This window comes from Oncorhynchus masou, chromosome 32 (genome assembly GCF_036934945.1).
Source record: "Oncorhynchus masou masou isolate Uvic2021 chromosome 32, UVic_Omas_1.1, whole genome shotgun sequence".
NCBI classification, from domain to species: domain Eukaryota; kingdom Metazoa; phylum Chordata; class Actinopteri; order Salmoniformes; family Salmonidae; genus Oncorhynchus; species Oncorhynchus masou.
In genome coordinates, this window is record NC_088243.1 from 49415503 (window position 1) to 49434726 (window position 19224).

Sequence of the window (19224 nt, forward strand, 5' to 3'; positions counted from 1 at the left end):
GGTGCAAGATATTCTGTCTGTTAATGTAGCCCCATCACAGGCCCATGAGCCATAGGAATGCATTTTGGAGTGGACTGTGATTGAAGAAGTGTGACTGTTTTATTTTATTTCTTAATGGTTTTTATCTTACGTGTTTTATTTTGTATGATATAATTTTACCCCTTTCCCGGAATGTTTTTTAAAAGTTCTTATTTAATAACCCGTCCAGCTGGTGTCGGCAATGCGCCATTAACATTGGATGCCAATCGCAGTTAAACCCCATCGAAGATTAAGAAGAAGCAGATGCAGTAGCAGTAGCAGACGTCTTATCGTCACAAGTCTAGACGAACTGACGCTGACAATAACTGAGATGAAAATAGGTGAGTTGTCATGATTTGTAAGGGTACTTTATATATAAAAAGTTATTTAAAATACATTTGGTCAGTTAGATTTCTCTCGCACCTGTCTTCTGGCGAAATCAAGAACACTGGTGCTGGCTAGCTAAATGTTCTTTGCTAGTTAAGTTTTCCGTCTAATATTGCGTAAGAAATTGATTAGCATTTATTGCGTTACTGTTGTGCATGTTTATAAGACAATGGTATTGGCTACGTGGTCATGTTAGACATCTTACCAATATTTTGAACAGGTGTTAAGGTTAGTTAACTAACATTACTGCTGGCTAGCTAATCCGCTAGCTAACTTAGCATGGCTCGGTAGCTGAATAGAAAGGCATTTGCAAACCAGTGCATTGTTCATGCAGCTAGCTAGCTTGCCAATTTGATAACTGTTTTCCCTTCAAATGTACGTGTCGTTTGAATGCAACAATTGCTAGATAACTTGCTACTTAAGTTAGCTTGCTATATTAAGCTCGGTTGCGTACCAATTCGCGCTCATACTATGCTGCTCCGAAGCACCTATTGTAGTAAACATTGTGTGAAGCATCACGACAAGTTAACGAAGTGTAACTTGACATAGCTACTAGTGTCTCCACTGTTGAGTCTAGTGATTTTATAAGAATAATTTACAGCAAAGGGCGGATGGTAGCTTAGTGGTTAGTGCATTGGACTATTAACCGAAGGGTTGTAAGATCGAATCCCCGAGTTGAAAAGGTACAAATCTGTCGTTCTGCCCCTGAACAAGGCTGTTTTTAAAAATGTATTTATCCGTTATTTTACCAGGTAAATTTACTGAGAACACATTCTCATTTGCAGCAACGACCTGGGGAATAGTTACAGGGGAGAGGGGGATGAATGAGCCAATTGTAAACTGGGGATTATTAGGTGACCTGATGGTTTGAGGGCCAGATTGGGAATTTTGCCAGGACACCGAGGTTAACACCCCTACTCTTACGATAAGTGCCATTGGATATTTAATGACCTCAGAGAGTCAGGACACCCGTTTAACGTCCTATCCAAAAGACTGCACCCTACACAGGGCAGTGTCACTGCATTTCACTGCCCTGGGACATTGGGATATTTTTAGACCCGAGGAAAGAGTGCCTCCGACTGGCCCTCCAACAACACTTCCAGCAGCATCTGGTCTCCCATCCAGGGACTGACCAGGATCAACCCTGCTTAGCTTCAAAAGCAAGCCAGCAGTGGTATGCAGGGTGGTATGCTGCTGGCATGTTAGTATGTCATTGAAAATAAGAATTTGTTGTTATTAACTGACTTGCGTAGTTAAATAAAGGTAAAGAAAATGGGGAACATAATGAATGTGTCAGTCTTGTTGATCTGTGTTTCATTGTTTCTAGGAATAGGGGCCCTTTGAAGCGGTATAACTACCGGAAACGTGTAGCTGATGGCAGTATGAGATCAAATGAGGACATGGACTCCACCAGTGATCTGAAGAAGAGTAATGTCAACCACAGACACACTGATATCAGACGTGTTAGGTAAGGGGTCATTCCATAAATAAACCTTCTGAACATGTTTGCCATTGGCAGTTGTCAGAAAGTGACTTTTTGGACTTAAATGCCAAAATGTTCAGGAGATAGAGGTGCTCAAAGTTGACCAGTTTTGCATACCCCATCCTAGCCCTTTGGTAGATGCTATCTACACTACTGTTGAAAAGTTTGGGGTCACTTATAAATGTACTTGAAAGAAAGGGAAATTAAAATTGTCTGTTAAAATAACATCAAATTTATCAGAAATACAGTGTAGACATTGTTAATGTTGTGGATGACTATTGTAGCTGGAAACGGCAGATAAATGTAGATATTCCTTTTTTTATTTTTTTTTATCAGCAACCATCACTCCTTTGTTCCAATGGCACGTTATGTTAGCTAATCCAAGTTTATCATTTTAAAAAGCTAATTGATCATCAGAAAACTATTTTGCAATTATGTTAGCACAGCCGAAAACTATTGATCTGATTAAAGAAGCAATAAAACTGGCCTTTAGACTAGTTGAGTATGGCCAGAAACAAAATGGCCAGAAACAAAGACCTGAAACTCGCCAGTCTATTCTTGTTCTGAGATATGAAGGCTATTCCATGTGAGAAATTGCCAAGAAACTGAAGATCTCGTACAAAGCTGTGTACTACTCCCTTCACAGAATAGCACAAACTGGCACTAACCAGAATAGAATGAGGAGTGGGAGGCCACAGTGCACAACTGAGGAAGAGGACAAGTACATTACTGTCTAGTTTGAGAAACGGATGCCTCACAAGTGCTCAATTGGCAGCTTCATTAAATAGTACCCTCAAAACACCAGTCTCAACGTCAACAGTAAAGAGGCGACTCCGGGATGCTGTCCTTTTAGGCAGAGTTCCTCTATCCAGTGTCTGGTCTTTTGCCCATCTTAATCTTTCCCGTCTGAGATATGCCTTTTTCTTTGCAACTCAGCCTAGAAGGCCAGCATATGTTTCAAACTGTTTCACGAGATGATTGCTGACTTTTCTAAACGCTAAAAGACAGTGTTGGAATTGTAGTTTGCTCGCAGCCAACTTTGGGCGATGCGAATCTCAGCACGGGTTTTCGAAAGCTAACCCCTCCCTACATGAGACATCAATGTCTTCATCAGTGAAAAACAAACTATTGAGTTTACCATTTGAAAGCTTACAAACATGGTTGTCACATAAGTTTATAGTATCTTGAATAAAAAAAGTAATAAAAGGTGCAATTTCATAACTGCTTTAGCGTAAACATTTTTTAAAGGTGTAAACTCAGCTTTTTCTCATTCTCACGTAAGTTACAGCTTAGACCCTATTTTATGTTGTCTGGGATGTTTGTTGTGCCCATCATCAGTTGAGATGCAGCATTCTCTTGAATACAGGGTGGGTGTCATTTCAATCATAGAAAGAAAATATATAAAATGAACATATCCCTTCAAACCACTACAGTGTAGTTGGTAGCCTGGTACACCATTGAAATGTAAGTTTAAATTACTACCAGAAAGATGTCTGCCAGTCTACCCACCGTTGAATTTAAACTTGAATGGGAATTTCTATTCTGTTATCTATATTTCTGAGAGTTCAATAGGGTTCCTATGAAAGATTAATTTTAAGTTAAAACAATGGATATTCCCACTCGTCAACATTTTCTGTTGTGTGGACCCCCAACCATCTTTGTAATGTCAACCATTTGAAATGTCAATTTCGTTTATCATGACAACCCTGTTGGTAAGCTATTCAACAGAATGGTGGGCACAACAAACACCTCTGATGTAAAATAGGAAAATAAGGTCTAAGCTACAACATATGTGAACATGAAATAAATCTGAGTTTTTAGATAATTGATGTTAAAGATTAATTACATAATTTAAAGAATTTTAAATAGTTCGACAACCCTATTTTTAAGTTTCCAAATGATATCAAACTCAGCCATTGATATTTTTTAGTGATGAAGACATGGATATCTTATTGTAGGGAGGGGTATGCAAAATGGGTCAACTTGAGCACCTCTATCTCCTGAATGTTTTGTCATTCAGGTCCAAAAAGTCTATTTCTGATCACTTCTAGTATGGGCCAACATGTAAGAACGGTTCTGTTCAAATCTAAAGGGGTGCAGTCAGAAAGTAATTGAAATTATATTAAATGACCATAAGACAAGATTGACTGCTCAGTTGGGAGGTATCAGAGACCAATATTTTAGGTTAAGTTGCTGTTGGGCCCTTGAGTACGTCCTGGATGGCACCCTATTTTCTCCATGATGCACTACTTTTGACAGGAGCCTTATGAGCCCTGGTCAAAAGTGGTTCACTTTTTATAGGGACATGCGTGCCATTTGGGACGCTGCTCTTGAGAGCTATAAATGAAGTAGCCTGTCCTGTAAATGAGGGTAGCTTTTTAACAATAGGTTGGCAAATGTTCCCCATGTATTTCACCCTGAATATTGCTGTGAAAAATAAGCAATCCAAAATGCTAGGAAGAAGTGGTGTGGTTTGATGTGTCCTTTTCGCACCACATCTTTGCTGCATCACTGCTTGGTATGGCAATAGCACCGCCCTCCATCGCATGCCACTACACAGGGTTGTGCGGACAGCCCAGCACATTACTGGGGCCGAGCTCCCTGCCATCCAGGATTTCTATATCAGGTGGTGTGAAAAGAAGGCCCGGAAAATTGTTAGACCCCGAACCACCCAAGCCATAGACTATTTTATTTGCTGCCGCACGGCAAGAGGTACCGGTGCAACAAGTCTGACACCAACAGGCTCTTGAACAGCTTCTATCCCCAAGCAATACAACTGATAAATAGCCAACAAAATGGCTACACGGACCGAGTTTACTTTTGTATCTTTATTGACCTTTTATTTCAATCTCTGCACACTCACAGGGCCCTACACCAACACACACACACACTCTGTCACTCCAACACATACAAACACTCACTCCATTTTCTCACTCACACATATGCACATACATTTCTACTGACTCTGCACGCCCACTCACATGGAAGCTGCTGCTACTGTTTCTTATATCCTGTTGCCTAGTCACCTTACCCCTATATGTATCTACCTCCATCACTCCAATTTCCCTGCACATGTAAATATCATGGATACAAACTAGTCACCTGTCAGTGAAATTCCCAGTTTTGAATCCGAAATAGGTGACTTACATGATTAGTGTAGATCCGATGAGAAAAGTGATGCGTGTTTGGAGCAATGCTGGCTGTATCCAAGGCTAAGCCAATTGTTCACATAACAGAATGCAGCACCCGACTGAAAAGAGAAGAGACCACCAATGTGCTTGTTACAGCGTCAGTGCTTAAGGCAGTTTTCCAGTTAACTTACAGCATCGTGTCCCCTGAACGATAACAAAGAGGTAGGTGAGAAGCCTGACCAGGGAGACAGGGGTGAGAAGGTGATGAAGCATACTTCATGAGCTGGATCTGAAAAACAATTGGAATTTGGAAAGTTTGAGGTGATGGAGAAAGTGTGGTGGAACAAGTATTGTTAGCATTGTTAAGTATCTTGGTTTGAATTATCCCATAGCTAGCCAGAGCAACATCAGCCAACTTTACTGATATATATATTTTTTATTTATTTCACCTTTATTTAACCAGGTAGGCCAGTTGAGAACAAGTTAATTTACAACTGCGACCTGGCCAAGATAAAGCAGAGCAGTGTGACAAAAACAACAACAGAATTACACATGGGATAACAAACATATAGTCAATAACACAATAGAAAAATCTATGTGCAGTGTGTTTAAATGTAGTAAGGTTAGGGAGGTAAGGCAATAAATAGGCCATAGTGGCGAAATAATTACAATTTAGCATTAATATTGGAGTGATAGATGTGCAGATGATGATGTGCAAGTAGAGATACTGGTGTGCAAAAGAGCAACAACAAAAATATGGGGATGAGGTAGTTGGGTGTGCTATTTACAGATAGGCTGTGTACAGGAACAGTGATCGGTAACTTTGACAGCTGATGCTTAACGTTAGAGTGGGAGATACAAGACTCGAGCTTCAGTGATTTTTGCAATTTGTTCCATTCATTGGCAGCAGAGAACTGGAAGGAAAGGCGGCCAAAGGAAGTGTTGGCTTTGGTGATGACCAGTGAAATATACCTGCTGGAGCGCGTGCTGCGGGTGGGTGTTGCTTTCCAATCTTTAGGGATCTCAGATGATAGAAGAGGTTGGACAGGCTAGTAATAGAGGTTGCAACAATGTCGGCGGATAATTTTAGAGGATCCAGATTGTCTAGCCCAGCTGATTTGTCGAGATCCAGATTTTGCTGCTCTTTCAGAACTTCAGCTATCTGGATTTTGGTCAAGGAGAAGGGGGGCGGGGCTTGGGAAAGTTGCTGCGGGGTGTGCAGAGCTGTTGGTAGGGGTAGCCAGGTAGCTAGCTAACGTTATGACATCAATGAGCTAACGTTAGTAACCTAACCAATTCTCTATAGTATTAACTTGTGACATTGCCGTTCCTCAGGTTATAACATGTTAGTTGCTTACTGAAGCCTGGCAATCTGTGCGACATGTTAACTAGCTAATGAACTAACAGTAATGTTTTCCCTCTACAGTATTTGGTTAATTTTCAAAATGAGAGAATTAGGTGAAAATGACATGTTGCTTGTTAAACAAGTTTAGCTGGAGCTGGGCCTAGCTTAAACTGGATGCCACTATAGAGGTGAAAGGAACACCACATACTTTCCCTCTTTCTCACTTTTTCAATACAGTGGAGAAAAAGGGGGTATGCCAGGTGTACTCTCTGCCTGAAAGAGATCAATTATGCCAACAAAGGGTATCGTGCTCTGCTGCACATGTAGAACAGATGTCCACAGGCAAAACGTGTACAATGTAATCATGTGCAGTGTATCCCAAAGATATTACTTTTGTGTTGATCTTGACAGTAACACTTGTGTGAGTGAGGGATTATTGAAATGTTTTACTCAGTGAATGTTGTATTTGCACACATGTAGCCTTGTGTGATAATAAAGCAAAAATGTAATGCCTGTTTGTTTCATTGTTTTTCTAATTTAGATTTTTTTTTTTCAGGTGCAATATTTAGGTGTGTGTGTGTGGTCACAAGCATTCGGGCTGTCATGGGTAACTGCAATATTAGTGTATTGTTTTTTTTCCTCAAGACTTGTCAATTGCAGTAAAGTCTATGCATCAAATAACATTGGATTGCTTTCTTAATTTTTTTTTAGCTGTGAGTTAGGTTCACATTAACCACTCTTTATTTTATACACAGACTGGTCATGTAGATCGTTTATTTTGCATTTCCCCCTAGCAGGATATTTCTTTCATGTTTCAGTACAAAAAAAAGTTGCACCTTTTTGGGCCCTCACCAGGTTGCATCCCTGAAATATGGTATTGGAACTGACTTTTTAAAAATATTTCCTGGATATAGAATGCTTACTTTGTTTCTTATTGCTCTTGATTTTTGTTCTAGTAGTACATTGTTGATTATTGCATAGTTGGGCTTTGAGTTTGCAGTAAGCATTTCACAAAGGCATTTCACAGGCATTTCGCTGTACTTGAAACATCTGTCATTTTCAGGTATTTTGAGACATATCAGAGTTCTTCTGGGGAGACGGCTCGTAGAACTTTGGTTAATTTAATCTTATAAACTACACATTAACAGCTAAAAGCGGAATTTCAGTATAGGCTTACAGATGAAAGGGGGGGGGGGAGTATTAACAATTAGGTAGATTAACAAAACTGACATAGTGATGAAGCCATTTCGGAGAGTTCCTTGCTCATGGCGGAGACTGGTGCTTTTGGCAACCCACTGGAGTAGGATTGTTTGATGGTGATGCCAGATGATCGATGGTGGTGCAGTTGGCTTGCTGGCCCTAATGTCATTCTCAGCTCAGCCTCTCTGTAGCCTGTCCTTTGTACTCCTCCACAAATAACTTGTAGTGCACACTTGGCAAAATGGGTAGAATTGCAGAAAACTTGCTGTAAAAGTCCAATGTGGCCGTTTTGATCTCTTATTTCTGGAAAACAATTAAACATTTTAAAATAATAAACAAATGGCTTCTTAGCAGAGAGCAATTTCTCAACCAAGAATTGTGCTAGGACTGTCAGAGTGGTCTGAGTGGGGAGGCGAAAACTGATAATTAGCTGTTTTCAGAGGTTTGGAACTCTTCCTTATTGGTCTATTAACTACTTATATCACCATGGAAGGCCAAATTGCAGGTGGTCTTTTCAAACAGCTCTTACACTAAAATGGCATTATGTTCACAATTACACAGTATTTATTCAAACCTCATAGTGTGTGCACGCGCATAGATATAGTGCCTTCGGAAAGTATTCAGACCCCTTGACCCTTTCCACTTTTTTTTTTAAACGTTACAGCCTCATTCTAAAATGGATTAAATTAAATCCTCAGCAATCTACACACAATAACACATCATGACAAAGTGAAAGGTTTTTAGACATTTTTGCAAATGTTTAAAGTAAAAAAAAATATATATTTTCATAAGTATTCAGACCCTTTGCCATCAGACTCAACTGAGCTCAGGTGCACCCTGTTTCCATTGATCATCCTTGAGATGTTTCTACAACTTGATTGGAGTCCACCTGTGGTAAATTCAATTGATTGTACATGATTTGGAAAGGCACACACCTGTCTATATAAAGTCCCACAGTTGACCGTGCATGTCAGAGCAAAAACCAAGCCATGAGGTCGAAGGAATTGCCCGTAGAGCTCCGAGACGGGATTTTGTTGAGGCACAGATCTGGGTAAAGGTACCAAAAAGATTCTGCAGCATTGAAGGTCCCCAAGAACACAGTGGCCTCCCATCATTCTTAAATGGAAGAAGTATGGAACCACCAAGACTATCCCTAGGGCTGGCTGCCCAGCCAATCTGAGCAATTGGGAAGAAAGACCTTGGTCAGGGAGGTGACCAAGAACCCGATGGTCACTCTGACAGAGAGACTAGTCAGGATTGAGGCAAAGATGAACGGAGCCAAGTACAGAGATCCTTGATTAAAACATGCTCCAGAGCACCCAGCATCTCAGACTGAGGTGAAGGTTCACCTTCCAACAGGACAACAACCCTAAGCACACATTCTAGACAATGCAGGAGTGGCTTTGGGACAAGTCTCTGAATGTCCTTGAGTGGCCCGTGACTAGAACCAAATCGACATCTGGAAAGACCTGAAAATAGCAGTGCAGCGATGCTCCCCATCCGACATGACAGAGTTTGAGAGGATCTGCAGAGAATAATGGGAGAAACTCCCCAAGCTTCTTCTTTTTTATTTTACCTTTATTTAACTAGGCAAGTCAGTTAAGAACAAATTCTTATTTTCAATGACACCTAGGAACCCCTGCCTGTTCAGGGGCAGAACGACAGATTTGTACCTTGTCAGCTCTGGGATTTTAACTTGCAACCTTCCGGTTACTAGTCCAACGCTCTAACCACTAGGCTACCCTGCCGCTGGTAACGTCCTACCCAAGAAGACTCGAGGCTGTAATCGTGGCCAAAGGTGCTTCAACAAAGTACTGAGTAAAGGATGTGAATCTTTATGTAAATGTGATATTTTCGGTTTTATTTTTCATACATTTGCAGAAATTTCCCTTTTCTCTTTGTCATTGTGGGGTATTGTGTGCAGATTGAGTGGAAAAATAGATTTAATCAATGAAAAGTAAATGTGTAACAACAAAATGTGGGAAAAATGTGGATTTCTGAATGTTTTCTGAATGCACTGTATATAAAAACGCAGGAGAGGGCCACCCACAAACTCACGGACCAGGCAAGGAGGGCATTAAATCAGGGAGGCAACAAAGAGACCAAAGACGACCCTGAGGGAGCTGAAAAGCTCCACAGCGGAGATTGGGGTATCTGTCCATAAGACCACTTTAAGCCATACACTCCACAGAGTTGAGCTTTACGGACGAGTGGCCAGAAAAGTCATTGTTTAAGAAACAAATCAGCAAACCCGTTTGGTGTTCGCCAAAAGGCGTCTGGGTGACTCCACAAACATGAAGGTACTCTGGTCAGAGCCCAGACCTCAATCCAATTGAGAAACTGTGGTATGACTTACAGATTGCTGTACACAAGTGGAACCCATCCAACCTGAAAGAGCTGGAGCAGTTTTCCTTGAAGAATGGGCACAAATCCCAGTGGCTAGATGTTTCAAGCCTATAGAGACATACCCCAAGAGATTTGCAGCTGTAAATAATTCACTTTGGGGAGGGTGAATAGTTGTTTTTTTGTTGTCTTATTTCTTGTTTCACAAATTATTTTGCATCTTGAAAGTGGTAGGCATGTTGTGTAAATCAAATGATTCAAACCCCCCAGAAATCAATTTTTAATTCAACAATTAGGGCAACAAAAGGCAACAAAATAGGAAAAATGCCAAGGGGGTGAATACTTTCGCAATCCACCTTGTGTGTGTGTGTGTGTGTGTGTGTGTGTATTCAGACCCCTTCACTTTTATGTTCAAAGCCTTATTCTAAAATTGATCAAATAGTTTTTTCACCTCATCAATCTACACACAATGCCCCATACTGACAATGCAAAAACAGGGTTTTACAAATCTTAGCAAATGTTTTAAAAATAAACATAACATTTACATGTGGGTCCTGTGTGGCTCAGTCGGTAGAGCATGGCGCTTGCAACGCCAAGCGTCGTGGGTTCGATTCCCGCTGGGACCACCCATATGTAAAAGTATGTAAAAGTAGTGGGCCCAGCCGACTTGTAAGTCGCTTTGGACAAAAGTGTCTGCTAAATGGGATATATATATATATAAGTATACACACCCGCTGCTTCACAGTAGTGATGGTATTGGCCAGGTGATGAGTGGTGCCTGTTTTCATCCAGATGTGATGCTTAGCATTAAGCCAAAGAGTTCACTCTTGGTTTCATCAGACCTGAGAATCTTGTTTCTCATGGCCTGAGAGTCTTTAGGTGCCTTTTGACAAACTCCAAGCAGGCTGTTGTGCCTTTTACTGTGGAGTGGCTTCTGACTGGCCACTCCAACTATAAAGGCCTGATTTGGTGGAGTGCTGCAGAGATGTTGCCCTTCTGGAACGTTCTCTTATCTCTGGCACTCTGTTAGTGACCATCGGGTTCTTGGTACCTCTCTGACCAAGGCCCTTCTCCCTTGATTTCTCAGTTTGGCCGGGTGGGCAGCTCTAGGAAGAGTCTTGGTGGTTTCAAGCTTCTCCCATTTAAGAATGATGGAGGCCACTGTGTTCTTGGGGACCTTCAATTCTGCAGAATTTGTTTTGGTAGGCACATCTCAAGGATTGTTAATAGAAACAGGATGCACCTGAGCTTAATTTCAAGTCTCATAGCAAAGGGTCTAAATACTTATGTAAATAAGGTTTTTCTGTTTTTTTTAAATTGTTAATACAGTTGCAAGAAATGTACTTTTTCGCTTTGTCATTTTGGGATATTGAGGGGGGGGGGGCATTTTATAATCGGGCTTTAACATAACAAAATGTGGGAAAAGTGACTGGGTCTGAATACTTTACGAATGAACTGTATACTCAAATCTGTACATAATAATACTCATAATTAATGATGCATGTCATTCTTCTTTCAGTTGTACCACTCCTGAAAGTGAAGGTCCAGTTCCCAGATGCATGGACTGGGAGCGTGAAGTGGAGACTGACGAAATGTGCTCAAGCGTCTGTTGTGACATGCAACGGTCAGCAGTCCCTGCAGATTTCCCCGTTGTACATGCATATGACTAAAATCTTTCAATTGTGTTATGGTATTGTTTCTTTTAGTTGCAGGAGGAGGACACTGGTAACAGAGTTTGGTCCAAGGGAACGGAAGAATTCTTCAGGGAGGTTTGTTTGAATAATGATGTCTTCTACTCAGAATTTAGCATGCTAGCCTAGTCCCAGATCTGTTTGTTCTCTTGCCAACTCTGTGGCTCATTGTCAAACCAACAGACAATGTTTGGCGTGACAAGGAGTTGGCTTGATGGCACAGGCTGTCACTCGGCTAGAGGGCTGCATTCCCGCGGGTCCCGACAGATCAGTGCGGCACGAGCTGTGTTTTTATGCCGCATCAACAGGCTGTCAGACACATGACTTTGGGATGGAAATATTTTTGTCTCAGATGAGTTGGAAACTGTCCTTTTTCTGCCTGTATGTGTTAGCCTACCTATTGTATTAAAAACACTTATTTTTTGGATTATTCATTATTTGCTGCTTCAACTGCAGTAACCTACCTCATCGTTGGGCATGAGAGTTCAAGTGTGCCTAGGTGTGGTATCATTGAAATAGAGTAGGCTGCCTACATGGGCAGATAATCATGTGGCAGTTAAGTTAAATATGACTACTGTAGTTGTCTAAATAAATATTGATAATGCAAAGAAGTGGACGGTACTCAACCAACGTAAGACAAGGTGCAATCGAAACATTTAAACATCGTTTAAAAGGCACAATGCCTGAATAGGTTGGGCTACTATGGTGAGTGAGATTTGCACCTTTTCATTTTCAATAAGTATTGATTACTATTTGTCTCTTGTCTGCTAATCATCTTCCTAAAAGGTAGGCTTTCTAGACAACATAGCAAGTGTCGTGGTCATCTTTCTTGTTGCTTCAAGTTCAGTAGCCATATCTGTGAGATCAGGTGTGCACGTGGCCTCAATTTAATAGCCTATGCATTCACAGAGAAGTACAGGGGCAGTTATCTTTCCAAGGAAATGTACTTAATCTAGTTTATTTGCTGAATGTAGCCCAGTAGTACAGATGTGCAAATCTCTGGTAATTAAACCTATCAAGTTGTTTTTGAGCATTTGATATTGCCTATAAGACACAAAATTGCTGGGACCGTTGCTGGCAAATTAGCTCCGTCACATATGCCTAAAATAACATTGCGGGACTGCTGTTGGGTTTGGGAACAATTCTTGCCATAGCGGGTGGGAGTCAGACAGAAAGGGGGCAGAATGTGGTATGGAAAGATGCGGGATGAAGAAATCAGGCCCACGCAGACCTCTACACTCAGGCTACATCCATTATTGCATTTCATTCATTCATCTGTATCCTGTCTCTTCAGCTCCGATTCCAGAGACTCTCCAGTCCCTGGTGAGGTCATGGAGGAGGATGAGGAAGTCCTGATGAGGAGGCAGAAACAGATCACATATGGGAAGAACACACTCGCCTACGACAGATACATAAAGGAAGTACCCAAGTGAGTCAAATACAGTGTGAATGCTTAGATTAAATTCTTGTTAGGATACATTCCACCCTATTAGGTCAGAAGTTAGTATTAAACAATTTGTTGTCCATTATTTTGTTAGGCACTTGAGGCAGCCAGGAGTTCATCCTAAAACTCCTAACAAGTTTAAGAAATACAGCCGGCGCTCATGGGACCAGCAGATTAAATTGTGGAAGGTGAAGATTCACGCGTGGGACCCCCCAGCCCAGGAGGGCAGTGAGCTGCAGGCCATGTAACCCCCTCAAATATCCTGGAATTTAAAACCATCTCTAAATGTTGACATACTGTACTTGCAACCTGAGATGATGGTTTAACAGAAACAATGTTCTATTCTAATAGAATTGTGCCCCAACTCCTGAAATTGGATTGGGAAGTGTGTCAAAGAAATGTATCTCTCTAGTCTCATGGTAGAGTGCCTAAGGGTAGTATTCAGACCCCCATTTTGTTTCATTACAGCCTTATTTTTTTCATCCCCCCCCTCTCAATCTACACACAATACCCCATAATGACAAAGCAAAAGCATTTTTGCTCATTTATTAAAAATAATAAAACTACCTTATGAGTATACAGAGCCTTTGCTATGGGACTCGAAATTGAGCTCAGGTGCATCCTGTTTCCATTGATTTCTACAACTTGATTGGAGTCCAGCTGTGGTGAATTTATTGTGATTGGACATTAATTGGAAAGGCACACACCTGGCTATATAAGGTCCCACAGTTGGCAATGCATGGCAGAGCAAAAACCAAGCCATGAGGTCAAAGGTATTGTTAGTGGAGCTCTGAGACAGGATTGTGTCAGGGAACACAGTGGCCTCCATCATTCTTAAATGGAATAAGTTTGGAACCTCCAAGAGCTGGCTGTCCGGCCAAACTAAGCAATCATGGAGATGACCAAGAACCCGATGGTCATTCTGACCGAGCTCTAGAGTTCCTATGTGGAGATGGAAGAACCTTCCAGAAGGACAACCATCTCTGCAGCACTCCACCAATCAGGCCTTTATGTTAGAGTGACCAGGCGGAAGCCACTCTTCAGTAAAAGGCACATGATGGCCGGTTGGAGTTTGCCTAAAAACTCAGACATGGGAAACAAGATTCTCTGGTCTGATGAAACCAAGATTGAACTATTTGGCCTTAATGCCAAGCTTCACTTCTGGAGGAAACCTTGCACCATCCCTATTGGTGAAGGAATGGTGTTGGCAGCAGCATGCTGTGAGGATGTTTTTCAGTGGCAGGGAAGCACAGTGGCTTCAGGACAAGTCTCTGAATGTCATTGAGTGGCCCGGACTTGAACCTTGATCGAACATCTCTGGAGGGACCTGTAAATTGCTGTTCAGCAACTCTCCTCATCAACTCTCCTATCCAACATGATAGAGCTTGAGAGAATCTGCAGAGAGGAATGGGAGGAATTCCCCAAATAATGGTGTGCCATGCTTTTAGCGTCATACCCGGGAAGACTTGAGGCTGTAATCGCTGCCAAAGGTGCTTCAATAAAGTACTGAGTAAGCGGTCTGACTACTTATGTGAGTTTACAGTTTTTACATTTTTAAACATTTTCTAAACTGTTTTTGCTTTGTCATTATGGGTTGTGTGTGTGTAGATTGAGGGAGGAAAAAAATGCTATTTTAATACATTTTAGATTAAGGCTGTACCTTAAAGTGGAAAAGTCAAGGGGTCTGAAATGCTTTCCAAATGCACTGTATATTCTTCATGAAAGACAACCCCTTTTGTGTCAGACATCTTACTCAAACTAAGTCATGTTTGTAATGCAGTTAGTATTTGTTTCATGTGTCATTTAGATATGAGGTTGACTTGGATGATGTAATGGATATTGAGCTTGACTTCCCTGAGCTGGATTCCGGCTCAAGCGCACAGCCTCCTAAAGTCAGCAAGGCCTCTTCGTCTCAAGCAGTAAGTTCATTATCCAGTCTAGGAATATTTGAAGGAAACTATTAGTCTGTGTTCAAATGCATTGTAGTAAAACACCATTGGACACTTAGCAAACACATTTGGAGTTGATTCTGTGTGTCTTTTTTTCCTTTATGTTCTAGGACTCTTGCCAAGTCACTCGCAAGATGATGAAAATGGATACATCAGTTGACCTTGAAATGGCCTAAATGTCCTTGGTGGTTGAGAGGATGATGTGGAAAGGCCTGGGGTATTGATTTCCCCCAACACCATGTTTGAAATGGATGCATCCACCAGTGATCACCTCCTTTTGTTGGAATGCATGTTCTGGTAAAGAGACATGCCTCAGACCCATTCTCAGCTGTCTTTCGACAGCTATCACCCAGCAGGGAAAAGATTATTCAATGCTTAAAATACCAGGACAAATTGATGATAGATTGAATTCAAGTCAGTGACCTGAATTGTGTATATCACTTTTTTAAAATTGTGTTGTGAATGCTTGCATTGTATTTTATAGTTGATTACCTTGTATGCTGAGAACATCTTTATTGTGAGTAGTTGAAATGTTTTTGTTCAATTATATATTTTTTATATATAAACTTTGAATACAATGTTGTACTATATTTTCTTAGGCTTTCAAAAAACATGTTGACATTGGGATTTCTATCAGCAGGTAAAACATAATAATAATGGGACATAATGCCTCAAGCTTTTATTTTTCTGGATATGCTTTTTCTGCTTCCTAACTGGCTTGTAGCTGAGACATGCAGAGGATGTTATTAGTTTTTATACTACATTTGTGTTGCTGTATTTTTATTTATTTTTAAATGAGATTTGGTAGCTAGGATTGATTTGATTTAAAGGTTTGGGAGTGAAGTGTAGGCCAGGAGCATGGATGAGCATAGGATCACTGTGGATGAGTGCCATAATTCTATGCTTTATTAAGCATAACAAGGGACGCCCTATTTTGTTCTGTTTGAATCGCATGCTGGATAGCTAGCTACTACAGTGAGAGGAAAATGTATTTGATCCCCTGCTGATTTTGTACGTTTGCCCACTGACAAAGAACTGATCAGTCTATAATGTTGATGGTTGGTTTATTTGAACAGTGAGAGACAACAAAAATCCAGAAAACGCATGTCAAAAATGTTATAAATTGATTTGCATTTTAATGAGGGGAAATAAGTATTTGACCCCTCTGCAAAACATGACTTAGTACTTGGTGGCAAAACCCTTGGTGGCAAAACCCTTGTTGGCAATCAGGTCAGGTGTTTCTTGTAGTTGGCCACCAGGTTTGCACACATCTCAGGGGGAATTTTGTCCCACTCCTCTTTGCAGATCTCCAAGTCATTAAGGTTTCGAGGCTGACGTATGGCATCTCAAGCCTTCAGCTTTTCTATGGGATTAAGGTCTCGAGACTGGCTAGGCCACTCCAGGACCTTAATGTACTTCTTCTTGAGCTACTCCTTTGTTGCCTTGGCCGTGTGTTTTGGGTCATTGTCATGCTGGAATATTCATCCACGACCCATTTTCAATGCCCTGGCTGAGGGAAGGAGGTTCTCACCCACAATTTGACGGTACATGGCCCCGTCCATCGTCCCTTTGATGCGGTGAAGCTGTCCTGTCCCCTTAGCAGAAAAGCACCCCCAAAGCATAATGTTTCTACCTCCATGTTTGACGGTGGGGATGGTGTTCTTGGGGGTCATAGGCAGCATTCCTCCTCCAAACACGGCGAGTTGAGTTGATGCCAAAGAGCTCCATTTTGGTGTCATCTGACCACAACACTTGTCCTCTGAATCATTCAGCTGTTCATTGGCACACTTCAGACGGGCATGTATATGTGCTTTCTTGAGCAGGAGGACCTTGCGGGTGCTGCAGGATTTCAGTCCTTCACTGCGTAGTGTGTTACCAATTGTTTTCTTGGTGACTATGGTCCCAGCAGTTGCCTTGAGATCATTGACAAGATCATCCCGTGTAGTTCTGGGCTGATTCGTTCTCATGATCACCGTTCTCATGATCATTGCAACTCCACGAAGTGAGATCTTGCATGGAGCCCCAGGCCGAGGGAGATTGACCGTTTTGTGTTTCTTCCATTTGCGAATAATCACACCAACTGTTGTCACCTTCTCACTAAACTGCTTGGCGATGGTCTTGTAACCCATTCCAGCTGTGTGTAGGCCTACAATATTGTCCCTGACATCCTTGGAGAGCTCTAATTAAAATGCAAATCAATTTATAACATTTTTGACATGCATTTTTCTTGATTTCTTTTTTTGTTATTCTGTCTCACTGTTCAAAATAACCTACCATTAAAATTATAGACTGATCATTTCTTTGTCAGTGGGCAAATGTACAAAATCAGCAGGGTATCAAATACTTTTTTTCCCCTCGCTGTATGCTATTAATGAACGGTCAGTGTTATCTGGGTAGGGACGTCAAACATTTGTACACCCCCTCATAAAATGTAATCATTATTCCCACTATAAATAACTTTAGCAACCCTGTGTTTTATGAACTTGGCTATTGACTACCACTTCAGCATGGTTTTTTGGCACATTTGATGCCACACAGGGCTAATGGCCCTCACTCTCCCCGTCTGTCTCAGTACACTATGATCAGAGCCAGCTGCGTACAATAATCATCAAGGGGGAAGTCAGATTTTCCACATTTTGATGCTGTATTTATAATTGTATAAAATACAGTGGGTTAAAAAAGTATTGAGTCAGCCACCAATTGTGCAAGGATTTTCAATGAATTTATTTGCAAATGATGGTGGAAAATAAGTATTTGGTCACCTACAAACAAGCAAGATTTCTGGCTCTCACAGACCTGTAACTTCTTCTTTAATAGGCTCCTCTGTCCTCCACTCGATACCTGTATTAATGGCACCTGTTTGAACTTGTTATCAGTATAAAAGACACCTGTCCACAACCTCAAACAGTCACACTCCAAACTCCACTATGGCCAAGACCAAAGAGCTGTCAAAGGACACCAGAAACAAAATTGTAGACCTGCACCAGGCAGGGAAGACTGAATCTGCAATAGGTAAGCAGATTGGTTTGAAGAAATCAACCGTGGGAGCAATTATTAGGAAATGGAAGACATACAAGACCACTGATAATCTCCCTTGATCTGGGGCTCCACGCAAGATCTCACCACGTGGGGTCAAAATGATCACAAGAACCACACGGGGGGACCTAGTGAATGACCTGCAGAGAGCTGGGACCAAAGTAACAAAGCCTACCATCAGTAACATTATGCCACCAGGGACTCAAATCCTGCAGTGCCAGACGTGTCCCCCTCCTTAAGCCAGTACATGTCCAGGCCCGTCTGACGTTTGCTAGAGAGCATTTGGATGATCCAGAAGAAGATTGGGAGAATGTCATATGGTCAGATGAAACGAAAATATAACTTTTTGGTAAAAACTCAACTCGTCGTGTTTGGAGGACAAAGAAAAACCTCCTTCCATCAGCAAGGGCATTGAAGATGAAATGTGGCTGGGTCTTTCAGCATGACAATGATCCCAAACACACCGCCCGGGCAACGAAGGAGTGGCTTCGTAAGAAGCATTTCAAGGTCCTGGAGTGGCCTAGCCAGTCTCCAGATCTCAACCCCATTGAAAATCTTTGGAGGGAGTTGAAAGTCCATGTTGCCCAGCAACAGCCCCAAAACATCACTGCTCTAGAAGCGTTCTGCATGGAGGAATGGGCCAAAATACCAGCAACAGTGTATGAAAATCTTGTGAAGACTTACAGAAAATGTTTGACCTTTTTCATTGCCAACAAAGGGTATATAACAAAGTATTGAGAAACTTTTGTTATTGACCAAATACTTATTATCCACCATAATTTGCAAATTAATGAATTATAAATCCTACAATGTGATTTTCTGGATTTTTTTGTTGTTGTTCTCGTCCACAATGAGATTCATCTCTTCCACAGTCTTGTTTTTTATAGGATACTGTCTCTCCGGGGGATGGATGCCTCCATGAATTTCATGTTCATATTATCTCCCCAACCTTAGTCATTTTTGAGTTTAGCCACCCTTGCTTTGCGACGTATTGCTTCCAATTTCCTTTTCCCCTGTTCTGAGAATTCACTCTCTTCCACCTTCTTTTGAATGTCGTCTTCTAGATCCAGTTCCTCTCCATTAAGATAAGTTATCAGCCAGTCACCTTCCCACTTTGCAGTCTCAAACACCGTTCGCCTGAGGCCCAGGCCTCTTTCCTATTCCCCTGTTTTTCCGGGCCTTCTGTTCACCACGCCT

General features: G+C 41.4%; 1 protein-coding gene across 2 annotated transcripts; it reads left to right on the forward strand.

The window, feature by feature from the left end:
* Positions 1 to 268: 268 nt before the first annotated feature.
* On the forward strand, positions 269 to 17458 carry LOC135526155 (histone RNA hairpin-binding protein-like). 2 transcript variants are annotated; one of them, XM_064954286.1, is made up of 8 exons: positions 269 to 359; positions 1733 to 1873; positions 11427 to 11531; positions 11614 to 11676; positions 12893 to 13027; positions 13137 to 13286; positions 14850 to 14961; positions 15102 to 17458. In XM_064954286.1, exons 2-8 carry the CDS (start codon positions 1788 to 1790, stop codon positions 15165 to 15167), a joined length of 717 nt encoding a protein of 238 aa, XP_064810358.1. In that variant the 5' UTR covers positions 269 to 359; positions 1733 to 1787; the 3' UTR covers positions 15168 to 17458. The 2 variants fall into 2 exon arrangements, with proteins under 2 accessions (XP_064810358.1, XP_064810359.1); XM_064954287.1 differs by lacking the exon at positions 11427 to 11531.
* The last annotated feature ends 1766 nt before the right edge of the window (positions 17459 to 19224 follow it).

Excerpts from the sequence above, each read along its gene's own strand:
- LOC135526155 (XM_064954286.1), top strand. The coding sequence starts at position 1,788 with ATGAGATCAAATGAGGACATGGACTCCACCAGTGATCTGAAGAAGAGT. Across the intron at positions 13,028-13,136 it reads TACATAAAGGAAGTACCCAA|GCACTTGAGGCAGCCAGGAG; the intron begins GTGAGTCAAATA and ends TTATTTTGTTAG. Across the intron at positions 13,287-14,849 it reads GGCAGTGAGCTGCAGGCCAT|ATATGAGGTTGACTTGGATG; the intron begins GTAACCCCCTCA and ends TGTGTCATTTAG.